Here is an 18876-nt window from a genome sequence, read left to right as displayed (position 1 = left end):
ACCTTTCTAGCTCTAACAGAAAAAAAAAAAGTCTTTTGGCCACACTGTGCTGTGAAGCTAAAACAACTACTGCAGTGACTCTTTGGGCTGTGAGGCTCATTTCTGTCAGGACCCTTAGTTGCATCCAGCCTGAGGGAGTCTGCTTCTTTTCTTTGAGTGCCAGGAGGTTTTACAACATGGTAATGAGCAGCTCCGGCCTCCTCTGTCCACTCTGCTTCTATGGCTGTTGCTGAGAGACAAAGTAAAAGTCACCCAGGCGCTCACAGAGAACAGAGAAGAGGCCTTTAAAACAACAGTACCACCATAACTCATAGTGTCTCTGCAGGAGGAGGGAAGGAGGGCTCAGTGGAGATGTGTGTGTGAGTGTGCAGAAGGCACAGAAGCTGATGGAAAGGAAGATTAGACACTAAATTTAAGATGAGGAGAATCTTCAAATCTAGTGTAATACAAGGAGAAAATTAATTTCTACAATGCTCTGTTTCCATGCGTGATTTGCTTGGCAAGATGAGAGCCACGCTTGTGCCGCAGAAACACTCTTTACCATGGATTATTTGTATGGTTTTGATCACAACTGCTGGAGGTGAGAATCCTAAGTTTGTACCAGGTTACTAAATAGAAAAGAAATGCTGTGTTCTGGAAAAACTGCAGTATCAGCTTCAACATTTCAAAATAATTTCCAAATTCAGAAAACGTATGGTTACATGTGAAGACGAGATCACAGAATACGACAGTATTGTTGTAGCACTCTTCATCCACTTTACATGTGATGTCAGTATACAGCAAGAATTGTGCATTATGGCTTTTATTGTATATGTTGCTGTTTGTTTAATGTTAAAGAGAATGTGACTACTATTTTCACCTTGTGTGTGTGGCAGAAACGTAGTCCTGGAAATGCTGGAAACGCGTACTTACTTAGCGAGGACTTTGCCAGCTTGGTGGCTTTTTGTGGACAAATTTTGTCAGCACATTAACAAACTGCAAGAAAGCTTTAATGAAGCTTAATAACGTTGGTGTTTATTAAAGTGAGTTAAACCGAGTTAAAGATGAAGTGCAGTATACTTAAATATAATAGAAAATAACTTAAACATATATTTTTGAAGAAAATAAAACATCCTTCTTCATCAAATGATAGTTCTCCATTATTTAGGAGTTTATGAGCATGTGTTAAAATGCCAGACTTTCAAAATTAAATCCTGCTATTACCATGTAACTATTAACTGCTATCTCCTGTAAGTCTAAAAAAAAATCATTATTATTAAACACCAACTTAGTGGCTAAAGTTTGGTAATAACAACGGTTTCACTGATGTACTTCAAGAAATTCTTGTTGATAATGATACATTGTTTTAATCACTGAAGGGTTGAACAATATTATATTATATTTACCAGCTTTTACCAACTATTTAACATTTTTCACAAAATCTTGACATTGTAGCAGTTTGAATATTTGATTCCTGGTTTAATCCCAAGAGGACCTACTTAATATCTGAGACTTCCTTCTGTGCGACCGCACTTAAAAAAGAAAAAAATGCCCAAAGTGTAATGTTCAGTTTAAATATGAAATTACATGCATTTGTTTCCCCATATAATTTGTTACATACAAAATGCAAATATTTCAAATATTAAATTTAATGGAAGCTGATCAAATGAAATTTGTTTGAAACGTATCCATTGAATTTATACCAACCATATATTTGATAATTTTATCAATAAATAAACTGTTGATTTTATATATTTTAGCTGCATTTTATTTAAAATTAATGCTTCATGGTAATAAGGCCTATAAAATAATAACTTTTGAGTGCAAAGAAGATCCTGTACCTGAGTGCAATTATGAGGTATAGATTACTTTTTATTTGATTTTTTAAGTCAGTTCCAACAGTTCAGAGGGAAATCTTAAATCTTTATGGTTTGCATGCTAATTTGACATTTGTACTTACCTTTCAGATTAAGAATTATGATGCGCGTCAGCCCAGTAAAAAGGATAGAAAACACTAAAAAGACTAAAGGAGCAAAAAGAGACTAATGGATACTTCAATTTTTCATAGTTTAAAGTTTTTCTTAAGTTTTTCTGATGATCTTGTCACAGTTTGAATGTGTGCATTTTACTTGTAGCAGAGAACTTTTAAAGAGGAACATTTTTCCCACTAAAATGACTGTATTTCATACAGAACATTACACATGGAGCATGTAGTGCCTCTCTCCTAAAACCAGTGCTGTAGCTCATATTTCCTGATAAAAGCAGCAGGTGGTTTGAAGTCTCACAAACACAATGTCAAGGTTAAACATAACAGCTGAAATGTGATTATGTCAAATGTGTCTTTGTTCACCTGGATTTAAAGCTAATCACTGATATGATTCACATGAGTTATTTAAGAAAGTACTCCTTGCATGTGGTTAGCTAAGTTTTGCTGTTGCCTTGCAGAGAACATTCCCTGCCCACAAGGCAGTCAGGTTCATCTGACCAGCCTACGATGCTATTGGCTGTCAGAGATGGCAGTGTCATGGTTTGAAGCACAGGCTTCATGCAGAACGACCCTTGGAGGGGACTTAGCATCGGCTGACAGCCTGGAACTTCAAAGTTTCTTTCTCCATGCCTTTCCAGTGTGAGTCTGACGAACAATATACACAATCATTCATATCATATCCTCCTGAGAAGTTCCAGTTTTTTGTGATTTGTGTGTCTACTGCAGAGGACAAACGATTACCCTGGTTATCTCAGGAGGATATGCTTCTTCAGACTGTTTTTCATCTTTAACACAGAACGTGTAACATTTTGTATTTTAGGAAAACCACTGTGTGGGTATGGCTGCAGGACTCTGACCAGGAAGGGGTTGCACAGCCACAAAGTCCAATATGGTGGGACAAAGATGATGATAGTCTAGGGGAGTGCACTCAGATGGCACTGGGAACACTGGGAAGGTGGAGGAAGGCCCAGTGTGCAGGAGAATACCGTTTCATCTGTGAAATGGAAGTAAATGGTGAGATTTTTGTTTCACTAAAGAACACCAGAAACTCGTATGAATGTGAAAGCAGGAAGGAGAACTGAATGCAGGCAGTATGGCAGGTTTTCAGGTGGCAGGCAAGCTGGCAAACAACCAAAAGCAGAGGGCAAGCAAAGTTCAAGCTCTGGAAACAAAATAAGACAGCTCGACTGAACATGCTGATAATTTGGCAAAGCCAAATATATACACTGACCAAGCATGACATTATGACACTGATTATTCTCTTCATCTTGACAATGTTAGTGGGTGGGATATATTAGGGATCAATGTGTTCATCGTTTACCTGGGGAACTCCTGGCACCAGGATGCACTATGGGTAGAAGGCAAGCTGACAAAGGCAGTGTGAATCTTTGGGCAATGTTTTGTTGGAAATCCTTGTGGATCCATGTGGATGTTATTTTGACACGTACCACCTACCTAAGCATTATTGCCAGCCATGCACACCATTTCATGGACATAGTTCTTCTTGACTGCTTCGGCCTCTTGTAGCAGGATAATACACCCTGCCACAAAGCAAAAATGGTTCAGGAATGGTTTGAGTACGACAGCAAAATTGAGGTGTTGACTTGGCCTCCAAGTTCTCCAAGTCTCAGTGTAATTGTGAATCTGTGGGATATGCTGTACAAGTCCATACCGTGGAGGTCCCCTGCTCTCAATTTACAGGACTTGAAGGAACTGTTGCCAGTGCAGTCCATGCCTCAATGGGTCAGGTCAAATATGCAAAAAATGTCACTTGAAATGGCCTGAAGGGATTTTGCTTTATTCATTTTTCTGTAGAGCCTTTACCATCTGTAGACAGTTACCTCATTGGATTGGCTCTCATGACCGGCATATATGCAGAAACCAACGTACAGCTTCTTCCCAGTGTTCCAGACATCGGACGGCACACAGTAGAGGTTAGTAAAGTACTGTGCTTAATCACTGACTCCTGACTCAAGGAATCATAGGATATTATAAAATAAACGGTTGCTATGTGATTCCAAACTAGGGAAAGGAGAGGATGAAACACTCACAACTCCTTTTTTTTGTATATAAGTATGCTCCCATGTCTCCCACAGATGCAGCTTTTCCCGGGCTTGTGGTTCAGCCATGCAGGTCAGTTGTTATCAGTGGAACTGGTGGTCCAGCCCAGTCCTGTGTCCTCTCTGGCTCGTGTCCAGATACTTCGGCCCTACTGCAACCCTAACTACCACTTGGTACCTCCAGGTACTTAAACAGCAGTGACTAAAGCCTAATTTTTCATAGCACCTACTTGGCTCAACTCTACACAACTCAACTCAGTTTGGGATATTTTTCAATACAATTGAGTACCACCTCAATGTGGGTGGGATAGTTATAGGAAGGTCCAGTGTGCAGTTTGTGTCATTTGTATGCAACACAAACACAACACAAACTGGAGGACATTGAGGTGATGTATACCTGTTGGTCACTCCATGGCCTTTCGTAAGACTTGGTGTAAAAGAAGAGAGCCAGAAAAGGATGCAGGCTCTTGGGTTATCCAGTGACATCACTCTCAGGCCCGTAAATGGCACGCAGTCTATCGACATCACATTTTCAGCTTGCCTCAGTTTGCTGGGAACCCAGGCCAACTAGGTACTACTAGGAACTACTAACCAAGTTACTACCTAATAGAAAACGCTAAAAACTGAGTCAAGTCAAGTCGAGCTGAGTAGGTGCCAATGGGAAAGATTTGTAGGATGTATTTGTCAGATACTGTAAGTAATAATCTATTTTTTAATTTGTCAGGCTGCAGCTCTCTCCTTAATCCATTCAGCTGCTGCTCAGCAGTACCTCTGTGTAACACTACAGGGGGCTGCAGCATTGGGCAGTACTGGTGCCATCTACTGGAAGCCTGCGTGCTCACCACCAGTCCATGCAGTACCTATGACTCTGCCATCGGAAATCGGGGCTTTGCTTTACCGCCAAGATACTCCGACCAACCACCGTTCTACCACGTGGTGGCAGACGTGCCTCTGAAAATTAACCCTACCTTCGAGCTGAACACCATAAGGGTTTGTTGATCCTGTTGCAACCTTTTTGGACAATGCACCTTTTAAAACGTATGCCACAATAATTCTTTACACATTATCATGTTTGTTTTTTCAATAGCTGCCCCTCTTAGAGCAAGCCATCGTGGTTTACCCTGATGATATTGTGGCTATACAGCACACTCTTGACTCTGGAACATTTCTACATTGCCTAAACAGCGAAGCCTCACGAAACTCTCCCTGGCGCCAAAGTTACCTGTCCTTTAGGGGGATGGAGTGGGGAGGCTGGTTGGAAGGAGTTACTTTACTGCCCCAAGGAAGCAAGTGGGTGGATGGAGTTGTGTGCAATCTAAGGATGCTTTATGTGGACACCCTTCACAGAGCTACGGAGCATGAAGACATCTTTGACTATACTCAGACAGAGACAGCCACTGTCAGTGGTAATAGGCCCCTTACTACAGGTCCTAATCCCAGTCTTAGGTCTAAATTCCAACTTGAGGTCATTCACCCACTCCCAGATGATAAGAACCAGATTCATGTCCAAATCAATATCCCAACTGTCATTATTCTCAAGGCCCTGTTTGGAGAAAAAGCCAGCAGCTCATGGTCAGCCCCGGTGCTCCAGACTGGAGTTCCGTTTCTTCCATCCTGTCCTGAAAATATGTTTCAGTCTTCACTTGGCTGTAGGAAGCAATCCCAGGATTCCTGGTTTTCATCTGTGACTCTGGTCTTATCATCACCTGGAATTCAGATCCTGAACATCAGTGTGATGGACGTACAAAGCTTTCAGAGTTTGTGTGTGAAGGTTTGTGGCTACGAGCCTGTGATGGGGCTTAGTGTTGAGCCACATGGATGCCTGAGGATGCTTGTAGATACATCGCAGGTGAGACCACCAAAAAGGAAACTGTGACAAAGATGCTAAGTTTTTTTTAACAATATATTTTAACGAAATAGCTTGTGTGACTCTCAAAATAGCAGTTTATGTTAATTGTTATGCCAGTTTGAATGCAACCAAAAGAAATTAATAACAACTGGATGAATTGTTGTCCAAGTTCTGGAGGACACACATGGTCCCCAGATGATAGTTCATAATGATCCATCCATCCATCCATCCATCCATCCATCCATCCATCCATCCATCCATCCATCCATCCATCCATCCATCCATCCATCCATCCATCCATCCATCCATCATTTTAACCGTCTATCCAAATAAGGGTTACATGTGTGTGTGGTGGCCAACACAGGAAAAAGCTAATATACTACATAACTCCAGCCACTGGCAATTTTACATTTATTTTTTCTTACTACAGAGAAATCAAATTGGCAACTTAAAATCTTTTCCAGAGGTTTGTTTTTGTCAGATTTTTTTGGTTTTGTTTGTTTTTAGCAAAAAAATGTTAAATTTGCAAGTATAACTTCAAGAATACATTGCAGGAATACCTAAAGAACCTTTCCACGTAACATAAAGTTGATAAGTATAGTACGTTTCTTATCTACATTAATTTACAATTCCAGTGGATCATTGGTGCAATATTTCATCAAGTCCAAGATATTTCAGCTCACAATGCATAGGACCAACGATTCACATTTGAATCCATACTTCATCAGCTGGTGAAAGCTCTCTGCAATAAATGAAAAACTGGTTTTGCACTGGTCACATTGCTTTGTTGATCACCACAGTGTTTCAGGCTGACACATCACTGACTGACTTGACTCCCTTGGTTAATCTTAGCCTAGTTAATGGGGTTTCTTGGTGTGTCTGTGAGTGTGCTTCTGTACCTGGAGTACAGTGTGTCAGTGCATCTTCTTCATACCTTGCATATCAGTTGTACTGCAGTAGCTGTATGGAAAGCTCCATCAAATATTTGTGGTTGACTGGGCCACTTGTGGTTGAGCCGTCTTAAGTGCTTAATTTGGAGGCCATTGATTATTTTGTATTAGATTTAGTTAGTGTTTCAGTAAGAGTTGCTATCACAGTTAAAGATGGATATAAAAGTAATGTTAGTTACCTTAGTTTAATGTAATGACATTTTTTATGTTTTATTTTGTAGTCATTTACAGCCACAGTGGAGAGCGGCTCTTCAGTAAAATTCTCATGGGTGATTGACGACCTGAAAGAGTTTGCCTATGAAGGGGAATCTTACAGCGTAATGTTCAAGAAACCTGCTGAGTATAAGCTGCTGGTAAAAAAAAAAAAAAAAAAAAAAAAGAAGAAGAAGAAGAAGAAGCTTTGTTCCTCTTTGTGATGTGCACTATGCTCAGATATTAGTTGTTTTATATTATTTGGCAAATATAATAAATAGAAATTTCATGATTACAGTTAATAGAAAAAGGATTGAAAAAACAGTTTTAGTAATCAGTGAACTATCTGTAGGTGACAGCATCCAACCCAGTGAGCTCGCAGAGCCAGCAAATCCTCCTGACTGCAGATGAAATCACGCTGCTAGCTGACCCAGAGTTCCTGTCAGTCAGTGAGGTTGTGACTATGGATGTTACTCACCTCTACACTGTGAGGGTCAGAGTTGATATCTCCCTTCCAGTTACCTTTAGGTGAGGACTTCTGTAGCCATCTCTCCTAAGACTTTTATTTAATTTTTCATTGACAAGAAAGTCTTACACTGAGAATGCACTCATAAAGCTCTTTTTGTATGCTTTTCATGCAACTTGTCACTTAGATGGGATTTTGGGGATGGTAGTAGCAGTGTTATCCACACGCAGCCTGCTCCATGTCAGTCCATGAAAGCACATGTGGCAAGAAGAGAGAAGCAAATGTATATCCAGGACTCGGTAAACTACAGCTATCGGATCCCAGGTAAACACACACAGAAGACTTAAATTATTGACACTGCTGATTATTGTAATATTTTTCACTATTTTAACTTTACATCCCATGTCTTTAATGTTTTGGTTCACTGCCACTTTTAATCAGACCTTCCTATTTCTTTACCAAGCAGCTGATTTTAGCAACTAACTCCACTAAACCCACTGTATTCTACCTACCAAGCATCAACACTGTTAGAAAGTCTGGTGGACATATTGGTTAAAACCAAACCAGATGCTAAATACTAATGTTCCTATATGTCTGCTTGATGTGTAATGAGGCAAATGATTGCAAACTCCTTCAGCATATCGATTTTATGTGTTCGCAGTAGAGCAGTGTTGTGTTTACAATTAGCTTCTCCAACACACACTGGCCAAAAAGGTAAATAATATGAGTTTAATGGTGCTTTAAACAGCCAGTTAAGCGAACATTAAATTAACTTTTAGTTAATTTAATTTAACTTTTAAATTTTCTCTTTGTTGCCTTTTTGGCAGGGACCCCAGAATCATATGTAGATATTTTAAACCATTCGTTTCTCTTTTAATGGAGATTCATATTTTTTTTAACCACTTTAGAAAGGATAATATTTTAGAAATTTTCTTAAATCTTTAGTAGGAAGTACCACAAATGACGCTTTGGTTGACTGTTGTGCACTTATAGTATTCAGTACATTGAAGCAAAATTCATTTTCTGTGTTCACTCCAGAGGACTACACACTTCACGTTCAAGTCTCCAATCAATATGACAACACTGAAACATCCATGAAGATAAATGTCCGCCCTCAATTAATAAGCCTCTTCATTTCCCCTTCCACTTTGGTACCTGTTGTCAACCAGACTTTCCATCTGGAAGCTTCCACGAACCCTCCACTTTTGTTGTCTTCTACACATGGGACTTTGGAGATGGTTCTAAAGCTGTCCAAAGCATCCACGCTAGAACTGGCCATAGGTTTGGATCTGCAGAAGTATACAACATCACAGTACTGGCTAATAACACAGTTTCATCCATTAGTGCCTGGCATTTGGTGGTAGTTATGGAGAAAATCTCTGGATTAACTGTCTCCAGCAACAGATCAATTGAAGTTGGCTCTGCTACAGATTTCAAAGCTGAGGTTTCCACTGGCACTGACCTCCTCTGGGATTTTGACTTTGGTGATGGGTCCCGGCAGGAGAATCTTACGGATGGTTCCATCTCACACATCTATAAGTTTCCAGGGAACTATACAGTAGAAGTGACTGTCTGTAATTCTGTCAGCAAAGCTGTTCAGTCTATCATTGTTGAGGTCTATGGTTTGACTATTAGAGGTGTTCTCCCGACAGAATGCATCATGAGTGGAAAAGACACGCAGTTTACAGCTCTGGTGAATGGAAACATATCCAGTCTGACTTTCCATTGGCTGTTTAAAGACTCAAATGTAACTGTGATAGGACAGGCCACAGCCATGCATATATTTCCAAGCCATGGTATTTTTCATGTTAACCTGACTGTGTTTAGTTCTTTCACACGTACCTCATTTAATACGAGTATCTGTGTTCAAAGTCCAATAACGAATGTTGTGATGCAATCCTCACAGAGTGTGGTGGCAGTTGGCGAACAAATATGCATTAGTGTGTTAGTGTCCCCTGAACAGATGATGGGTTATCAGTTCAAATGGTTTAGTAACTCTTATGATCTTGCTGCTGTAACAGAAAACTCTGAGAGGTGTTTTGTCTTTAAAGATGAAGGTGTTGAAGAGGTGACAGTAACAGCAAGTAACAAAGTCAGCAACAAAACAGCCAAAGTTAACATTACCATTCAAAAACCAGTGAGTGGACTTTCTATTAGGCATAATAGCCAAAGTGATGCACTGATTGTCAATACAGTAGCATCATTTTGGATTGCCAGTTGTGCTGGCACCAATGTGTCAGTGCTGTGGAACTTTGGAGATGGGTCGCCAGCAGAGCAGAAACATAATGTCTCACATGTCTTTACCTTGTTGGGTCAGTTCACAGTCACTGCAATAGCATTTAACGCTGTTAGCCGGGACTCTACAACCCTCACAGTGAATGTATTACTCCCTGTTTCAGACCTTTCACTTCACACCAGCCAGCCTTATTCTGTGGTAGGAGAGGAAACTGTCATCACAGCAGTTAGCAGTGCTGGAATTAGCAGTGCCAGCTACTTTTGGACAGTAGAAGGCATATTTTTAACCAGTCAGGGAACTCATGAGTTTAGATTTGCTTTCCCGAGACCAGGAGTGTATCGAGTAAGCGTTATAGCACAGAATCTATTGAGTAAAAGAGAGGCAGATATTTTGATTGAGGCATTTGAAAGAATAGAGGGACTTCAGATTGAATGTCAAAGCCTGATAAATGAGAAATATATACCAACTCATGAGGAAGTGTTGTTTACTACTTCAGTCACCAAAGGCTCCAACATTACTTTCCATTGGCTTGCCAGACAGAGTGAAACAACCCAACAAATTGCAGGTGAAGGAGAACTTTTTCATTTGTTACCTGGAACACTTGGTAATCTTTCAGTTCAGCTTAGAGCCTTCAATGTGTTGGGTGAGGTTACCAAGAGTGTTTCTTTAGTAGTAGTTGAACGTGTAAAAAATGCAGTCATAACAGTACAGTCAAATTTTGTGGCATGGAAGAAAGTAGTGAATATCTCTGTTTTTGTGGATACCGGATCAGACTTACAATACCTTTGGCATATAAATGCTAACCTTTTACCCCTTCAGACACAAGAACCTTTTCTGCTTTACACTTTTCCAAGTCTGGGTTCTTTTCTTGTCACAGTTGTAGTTTGGAACGCTGTTAGCCAGAGTAACAACACCAAACAGTTTTTGGTTCAGGAAGAAGTCCAAGATGTAGGCTTTCAAATTGACAACAACACACATCCATTTTATGTCAATGCAAGTGCTACTCTTTCCTTTTATGGGTTTATTCACAAGGGTAATGATCTGCATTGGGACTGGAAAGCTAGAACTGCAAAACAAAACATTTTTACCTCAACCAGTCAAACATTTAGCTACAGATTTCCACATGCAGGCACCTACCAGGTGTATCTGAATGTTTCCAATGAGATAAGTTGGCAGATGGTTTCACACGATGTCACAGTCCAGGATGCAATCAAAGGTCTCGTGCTGGGCAATAGCAAGTCCTCCTTCTGTAGTAACGAACAAGTAACATTTATTCCAACAATCTCCAGAGGAAGTAATGTAAGCTTTCTTATAACTTTCCAAAACAAACATTGGACTCAAAGTCATGATATTTTTGAAGGCCAATACACCACATCAAGTCTTCCAGTCGGGAGACACATAGTTACAGTTCAAGCTTTCAACCAGGTCAGTAGTGCAGAGGCGTCCTCTGGCATTCTAATCACTGAGCAAGTTCAAGGTTTGCAACTTGTAAACTGTTGTTCTAGTACTCTAGAAGCTCAGAAAGGAACCCAATTCAAAGCAGAGGTTCAAAGTGGATTTCCAGTCAACTACACCTGGATGTTTCACTTGGAAAGGTCAAGGCCCACTTGGCTCATGGGAAAAGATGTCATCTTTACTCCCTTGGATAATGGTTCATTATTTGTTAGTGTGTCAGCCAGCAATGGACAATGCTCTCAGACAGTAAACCTGACTGCTACAGTTGAGTGGCCTGTTAGGAAAGTAAAGCTTGTCTGTCGTTCAAAGAAAATATTTGTTGAACATGCTGTCCGATTTTCTGCAACAGTGGGCAAAGGAAGCAATATTAAATATGTGTGGGACTTTGGAGAGTCCAAGGAATTATTAGTGACAGAGTCAAATGCTGTTAACCACACTTATTATAACACTGGCAAATACAAAGTTATGGTCACAGTTTTCAACAGTGTCAGCAATGTGTCCTCACAGCTACACATAGAGGTGGAGGATCTTCAATGTTCCAGCCCTCAGGCCTCCCTGGTTCAAAGCCAGTCTACTATATTCAGGTCTAGAACAAGTTTCTTTGAAGTAAGTGTGAATATTAATTGCTCTTCTTACAAGACTCTCTATTTGTGGGAGGTATTCACCGAGTCAGACTGTACCTACGGCAACACTGATATTTCCGGAAACAAAGTCATTCTCCAAAATCTGGAGGATGCAACGCTTTTTCTCTCAATCCCAAAGCATGCGCTTAATGTAGGGAGCTACTGCCTGGTATTCACACTTTCATTCCAGGAAACTCCCATCCTCCTCAAACTGAAGACTAACATCACAGTGGTCCACTCACCATTAGTAGCTTTCATCAAGGGAGGCTCCCACAGATTGTGGTCCAGCCTAAACAACCTTGTCCTTGATGGATCCAACTCTTATGACCCTGATATTGAGCCAGGAGTAGAAGATGCCCTTCAGTATCACTGGACCTGCATGACAGAGGTAGGCAGCTTTGGATGTTTAAGATTTCTATTGTGTTGCATTCATTCTGTGTCTAACTAAAATAACAATTTGCAGAACTCCAAAGAGTCCTGTTTTGTAAAGCAGCCCATCAGGGGGACCAGCAGTAGGATGACTATACCAAGCAATCATTTACACCCTGGCACAATCTACATTTTCACCCTTACTGTGCACAAGGAAGGGAGGAGACCTTCCTCTGTCAACCAAACGGTATGGAGTTATGTTGAATATTGCTTGCAATCAGATGATTTTGGAGATTTAAGCAGGTATGGATGAACATGTCACTGAGGGAAGAAGCTACTGGGCTGAAACCATCAAACCTTATATTTGCTTGCATTACAATATAGTCTTTCACCAGCAGCACCTACAGATGTCTTATTTCTTTCAGGTAACTGTCAGTGAAGCTCACTTACTTCCTGTGACTATAGAATGTGTATCCTGTTCTGTTCACTCATCTGCTAACCACATCAGTTACAACACCCCTGTTGTCCTTTCTGGACATTGTGGACAATGTGATGACCAGGCACAGGTAACTATTGTGAAATTAAATGCAAAAGAAATATTGCATGAGGTTGTATTTAGTAGATAAATTAAGGCAATGACAGGCTGATTATTGTTACATTGGGAGATATGTAAATATCCACATATAGTGAGATTTTTGTTATTACTGTGATTCATGAACGTGTCTTCTACAGTACAAATGGAGAGCTCATGATCAAAGTGGTCTGTCCCTTGTCCTTGATGAGGTCACCACTAAAGGGAAATATTCTCGCAGCTTGGTGGTGCGATCAGGTATCCTTCAGCCGGGACAGAGTTATTACTTTGCCCTAGATGTAGCCCAGCCTCACAGTGGGGAGCGGGGCAGTGCCATCTTGATGATACAAACAAACAATCCACCACATGGCGGCCTGTGTGATCTGAGTCCAGAGTCAGACATACAACTACTGGAGACAAAGGTCACCTACAACTGTTCAGGTATCACTAAGTTATAAAACCACAGGGCTACACAATCTAATTTGCATTGATGTTTTCATCTGACGGGTCAAAAGTGTAAATGTCTGGGTTTTTTCCTACTTTTTAACCCAACTGACAAATTTAATAAAACAAGTTCAAATCACACAGCTGGACTTTAATGTACGTTGTTGTTTATGGCTGTGTCTAACATCTGCTCTCTCTGGGACAGGATGGCAAGATGATGAAAGCAGAGTCTCTCAGTTGATCTATACCTTCCAGGTGGCATTATGTCAACTCATTAGCACTGTGTGCCCTGTGCTCACACTCTATAGGTAAATGGCCTCAGCTTGCAGTTATTAATAGACAAGGTACATCCAAGTGCATGCAGGCTTAGTTATTCCTTTAAAATTAAGCCTTTCATAACACAAAGTTATAGTTTGAATTGTCTGAATTTTTCTCCCAAGGGGCACACAGTCAACATTCAGCACACTGGTCCCTGTGGGAAGTCCTGGACAACGAGAAACCGTGTCAGTTATCAGAGTTATTCTGCTTGTAGAGAACCATCAAGGGGCAAAAGCTGTGGCTTTAAACAGGCAAGAAGTTGTGTTAGTTAAAATTTAAGAGAATTCTTTATGAATAATACACCTCAGGCCCAGTATCTGTAAAGTTTAATGCACTGAACTGCATTTCTGCATTCCCAAGAACACTGACAGTGGAAAATCCTGCAGTCAATGAAGCTGCCAGTCAGTGGCTGAAAAACAAGAGCCAGACTGAACTGTGGGGTTTGGTCCAACATGGTAACCCTCAAGAAATCATCCCATATTCCATTGCCCTCACCAGCAAGCTCAATCAGGTAGCGTGTCAATGTCATATTTTCATATTCCACTGCATGTGTCATGGTCTGTGGATTTTCTCATGTATTTTTTTATTTTTGCCATTTCTATTGGTTTTCTCTGTTTCTATTATCATTCACAGCCTGTGTTTTCATTTCTTATGAATGATGCTATATTTAAGATCTATTTAGTTCTGTGGACTTTGGTATTAGAGATTTTTTTCTTGAGCTTTACATCCTGTTTTTTTTTTGTTTTGTTTTAGTTTAGATTATAAGATTAACATTCTATTAGTGTCCTATGTGTTTCCCTATGGGTTTTCACTCTGTCAAGTTAATGTTTCAGTGATCATTCATTTCCTTTTTTTCTTTGGCAATCATGTGACTCTGGGGCTTTCAGCTCTCCTGGGTGAATGGTCTTACACCGTGTCTTGATAACTTCTTGCACCCAACATCCTGATTGCCCTGCCACTCATTATGTATTTTGATGTTCTTTAAAATTAAGTCTCTTTATCGCTGTGTCATATTGGTTCCCTTTTGGAAAACGATTTTACTTGGATTACCCCTTATTGATTTCCTTTTCTGGCTTGTAGCTACTAGTTTTGTAATAAAGCTTGACTATTATTTGTTACTTTGAGTCCTGACTCTGCACTTGGCTCCCGAAAAGAATCTTCAACCTGTTAAAATGTAGCACTTCAGGTGTCAAGGTATGGTTGGGTTGATATGCACCACTTTTAATGGCTATTTTGAAAATTTAGCAGACTAAAATGTACTACAAAACCAAAATGCATTTATGACACTTCATCAGGACGCAAACACTAGTTTATTTAATTTCTGAAAGCTTAGCATATGGCTAAAACACAACTCAATCCTGTCCTAAAAGTATGGCAAGTGACCTGGTGAAAGAGGTTAAACTAAAGATTATGATCTCCGCCACAAGATGACTGAAGACTACAAGCATCATGGGTGTGACTTTTGCACTTGTTAAAGATATTACATTACTGGTATCACTCCTTTCACCAGATGGACTTTGAATGGACCACCGAGGGACTCATGGATAGGAGGGAGATCCGCGAAAATGTAACAGAAGCTCTCGCCTCTCTCCCAGTGTCCACCTTACTAGATGTTGATCAGATCAGCGCGACACTGTCACAGTCTGTGGTAAGGAACCCACAGACAATGTCCAGACAATAAAACTGTGAGCTTGAGGGGAAGAAGCAACAGTTTGACATTTTGGAAAAATGTACTTGGCTTTCTGGTAGAGAATTGAAGGAAAAGGTCAGTACCACTCGCCCACTGCGAGCTTAATTTAGCTCACAGACGTGAAATGGAACAACTTTGGGCTTCGGTATCTTGCTGTGTGGGGTTCATGAAAAAAATAGCAATACTACAATGTAAAAAAACTTACGTATCTACTTACTTATTATGCAGAAATTCAGCCTTTTACATTATATTACTGGATCATAATTATAGATTTAGTAACAAGAGCGTGACTTTTATGTTGCGGCTCAAGCTAATTATAATTACATTATGTTCTGTGTGAAGCGTAGTCTTCTTCTTTTTCTTTTTGCTTGTGTTGACATTGCATGTTTTCTTTATTCCAGTCTGTTCCCAGTGAGCTGGTACGTGAAACCTCTCAGAAGAAAGTTTTGGAAACTGTGGGGAAGATGATCCATGTAATAGAGAAAGAGACGGATCCTGCCGTTTTGTCAGCTGCAGATACAGGAAGAAACATCCTTAATGTCATAGGTGCTGGCCAACCACCATCTCCTGCATGAAATAGTCATGTACTGACATGAAATTTACCTTTTTTTATGTGTTTCCAGGTGGTACTCTGGCAGCTGCGTCTGAATCAGCCAGTGGTTTTTACCCAGCCTACTCGGGAACTCTGCAGGGAACATCAGTAATCTCCCTGTCAGCACTGAGCTATGCTGGAGCTCTAATGCGCACACTGATGCGTTCATATGTTTCTGGCGAGGTGCCTTTTTTGCTCTCCACCAACTATATCACCTCAGTGGGTTTCCAAGGAGACCCTTCTGATCTCCTCTGCCAGTCAAACCAGATAACAAGACAGTCGTCATTTCCTGACAAATCTAAGGCTTCTCATCATTGTCAGTTTACTATGCCCTCGTCCCTGATAGCTCGTCTGGAGAATACAGAGTCTGAGGTGGTGCAGGTGTTGTTCGGTTTGGAAAAAATACTGGATGCCAACGCTTTACTGGAAGGAGCCAATCCTCCAATTTCCACCACTCTTGTGGCCATGGAGCTCAGCACTCCTCAGGGTCAGCCCATACCCATTGTGGGTTTGGACCCTGAACAAGCCATTCAGGTCTCCCTGCCAAATAAGTACTCCTTGGATCATGGAAATGAGGGAGTACGTGAAGATGGGAATGGGACATGTCTTACTGTAACACTACCGACTAAAGGACAGCTGAACTTCACAGTAAAAGTTCCAGATAGCCTGGATGAAAATGCAGGTTTATATATCTCCTTCAAGTTCACCTTGGCTCCAGGTACAGTTGCTTTTTTTTTTCTTACTCTGGGTCTGTCCTGCTCCAGATTTGTTTCCTGTTTCTGTTTTCATGAGTGTAGAATTTGGCTCTTATTTTTAGCTAAATGCCCATTACAAATATGAACACAAAAGCTACTATTTATTAGTTTAAAGCCTCTTATTAAGTCAATACACAGTTCCTAAACTCTATGGGGTCCTGTAGCATGTCACAGCTCATTGCTTTTATAGCCTGATACTTAATGGAGCTCTGTGGGGTTTTCTTGCAAACACAGTTACAAAAGTTCATATTGAGTTTAGAACATTGTGTTTTTTAGGTCTGACATAGATTTTAAAGACATTAACCTCTTCTCTTCATAAAATATTCATAAGGCTGGTATAACTGTTTAACATCCTGGACTGTTGTTTATAAATAAATACATTTACTAGGTAAAGAAGAGTGAGCTGGGGAGCTATCAGCTAATGCTTGCGCTAACTAGCTATCTTGATTACCAGGATGCATTTATGTTTTCTGTGATGTTTTTACACCAGGAAAAATAGGTGTAAATAAATACTCTAGTCTGAAGCCTTGAGATGAGCACTGTCATCATCACTATTCTTGTGTTTTGAAACCAGATGTGCCGAGCTAGTAGAGGATCTCTGTGCAAAAATCATACACTTATTAAATATTATTAAAATTATTAAATAGATCCTTAGGGTTAGGGGTTAGGGTTAGGGTGGGCCAGCACAGGACCACCAGTGTGTCTGCAGCTGGCCTTGTGCTGGCCCATGTGTGGACCACCTCTGGCAAACCAGATCTGAGCCACCAAATGGCCATCATTCTTTGCGTTATGTGGGCCATGTGTAAGCACATTGTGTGGGCCAGATCGGGGCCATACCAATTTTGCTATGTGGGAATTAGCCTAGCCAGGATAGTCATTCTTTCTGGCACTATGACTTAAATTTATAAAATGGATTAAATGTTTTATTCATATAACCCAAAATGAATGCAACGGCCAAGGGAATTTTCTTATATACTTCAAAAGGACCAAACATTTTTTGCAGCCTCTTGGTGGCTGCTAAATAATATACAGGTTTAGAGCTTTTCAGACCCAAAGCTACTGTTCTATAAAAATATATATTTGCCCCCTCTCTTACATAATATTTTTTACACATTACACATTTTATCAAACCTGTACATTTCATATAAGAAACCAAATTTTAATACTAGACAAAGATTTAAATTATGTCTTTACTTTAGTAAATGACGATATCATTTATTAAGGGAAAGAAGTTATCCAAACCTACCTGGTTCTGGTTATAATTGCACTCTAAAACTAATAATTTAATAACTGATTGTTCTATCCTTGGCAGCAAGTGCAATCAAGTATTTGAAATAACTGGCAGTGAGTCTTTTACATCCATGTGGAGCGATTTTGACCCACTCTTCCTTGAGGAATTGTTTTAATTCAGCAAGATTTGTGACTTTTTGCGTGGGTTTTTTTAGACATTCAGAAGTCGACTTGCTGGTGTGTTTTTATCGTCCTACTGCATACACAAGTAAATTTAAGATTCAGGATATGAACTGGTGGCTGGACCTTCTCCTTCAGGATTTTATGGAAGAGAGGAGAATCCATCACTACCACCACCATGTTTGACTGTTGGTATGGTCTTCTTTTATGAAATGTTGTGTTCATTTGACAACAGATGCAACAGGAGTCAAACCTTCCAAAAAGTTCAACTTTTGTCTTATCAATCTTTTTTGAGGGGAAAAGTATTTTCCCCAAAAGTCTTGGGGATCATCAGGATGTTTTCCATGGTTTTTGCCATGGAGCTCTCCCATGGGTGCCATTTTTGCCCAGTCTCTTTCATATTATTAAATCTTGAACTCTGACCATAACTGAGACAGGTGAGGCCTGCAGCTGTTAGATGTTGGTCTGGGTTCTTTTGTGACTCCTGGATGAGTCGGTGATCTGCTCTAGAACTAATATTAGTAGATCGGCCACTCCTAGGAACGTTCACCACTATTCCAAATTTTTTCCATTTGTGAATAATGGCTCACATCATATCACTTTTTCAAATAGGGCAAGGTAGATTTACAAAGCTTTAAAAAAACAGCTATTTTGTATTTTTACAGGTTATCTTTGTCTAATGCTAAAATTTGTTAGAAACATTGAAGTGTGACAACTATGCAAAACAAAAAAAGAAAGAATAGCACTGTACGTCTGTTGTGCATGATTCTAGTTCTTAGTTAGTTTATCATAGTCCATAGTGACTACCTCAGGGGGCAAACATCACAGTCAGGGAATAGCTTTTTATCTTTTTAGATAAATAAAATAATACTGTTTAAAAATAATCAGTGTGTTGCTGTGACTTATGTCAGTCCTAAACAATGTAACGAT

The 18876-nt window shown here is 40.1% G+C and overlaps 1 protein-coding gene across 1 annotated transcript in view; it reads left to right on the top strand.

Moving 5' to 3' along the window:
* Positions 1 to 504: 504 nt before the first annotated feature.
* Positions 505 to 18876, top strand: part of pkd1b (polycystic kidney disease 1b) — a 35139-nt gene continuing 16767 nt past the window's right edge. The window contains 20 exon segments of the mRNA XM_039616668.1: positions 505 to 580; positions 2425 to 2605; positions 2787 to 2980; positions 3782 to 3900; positions 4063 to 4210; positions 4751 to 5016; positions 5114 to 5875; positions 7047 to 7178; positions 7400 to 7545; positions 7671 to 7807; positions 8522 to 8671; positions 8674 to 12185; positions 12592 to 12732; positions 12899 to 13178; positions 13387 to 13489; positions 13622 to 13750; positions 13860 to 14010; positions 15010 to 15147; positions 15591 to 15735; positions 15813 to 16499. Coding sequence (XP_039472602.1) covers positions 505 to 580; positions 2425 to 2605; positions 2787 to 2980; positions 3782 to 3900; positions 4063 to 4210; positions 4751 to 5016; positions 5114 to 5875; positions 7047 to 7178; positions 7400 to 7545; positions 7671 to 7807; positions 8522 to 8671; positions 8674 to 12185; positions 12592 to 12732; positions 12899 to 13178; positions 13387 to 13489; positions 13622 to 13750; positions 13860 to 14010; positions 15010 to 15147; positions 15591 to 15735; positions 15813 to 16499 — 7597 coding nt within the window.

This window comes from Oreochromis aureus, linkage group 8 (assembly GCF_013358895.1).
Source record: "Oreochromis aureus strain Israel breed Guangdong linkage group 8, ZZ_aureus, whole genome shotgun sequence".
NCBI lineage: Eukaryota > Metazoa > Chordata > Actinopteri > Cichliformes > Cichlidae > Oreochromis > Oreochromis aureus.
This window is presented reverse-complemented; position numbering and strand designations above follow the sequence as displayed.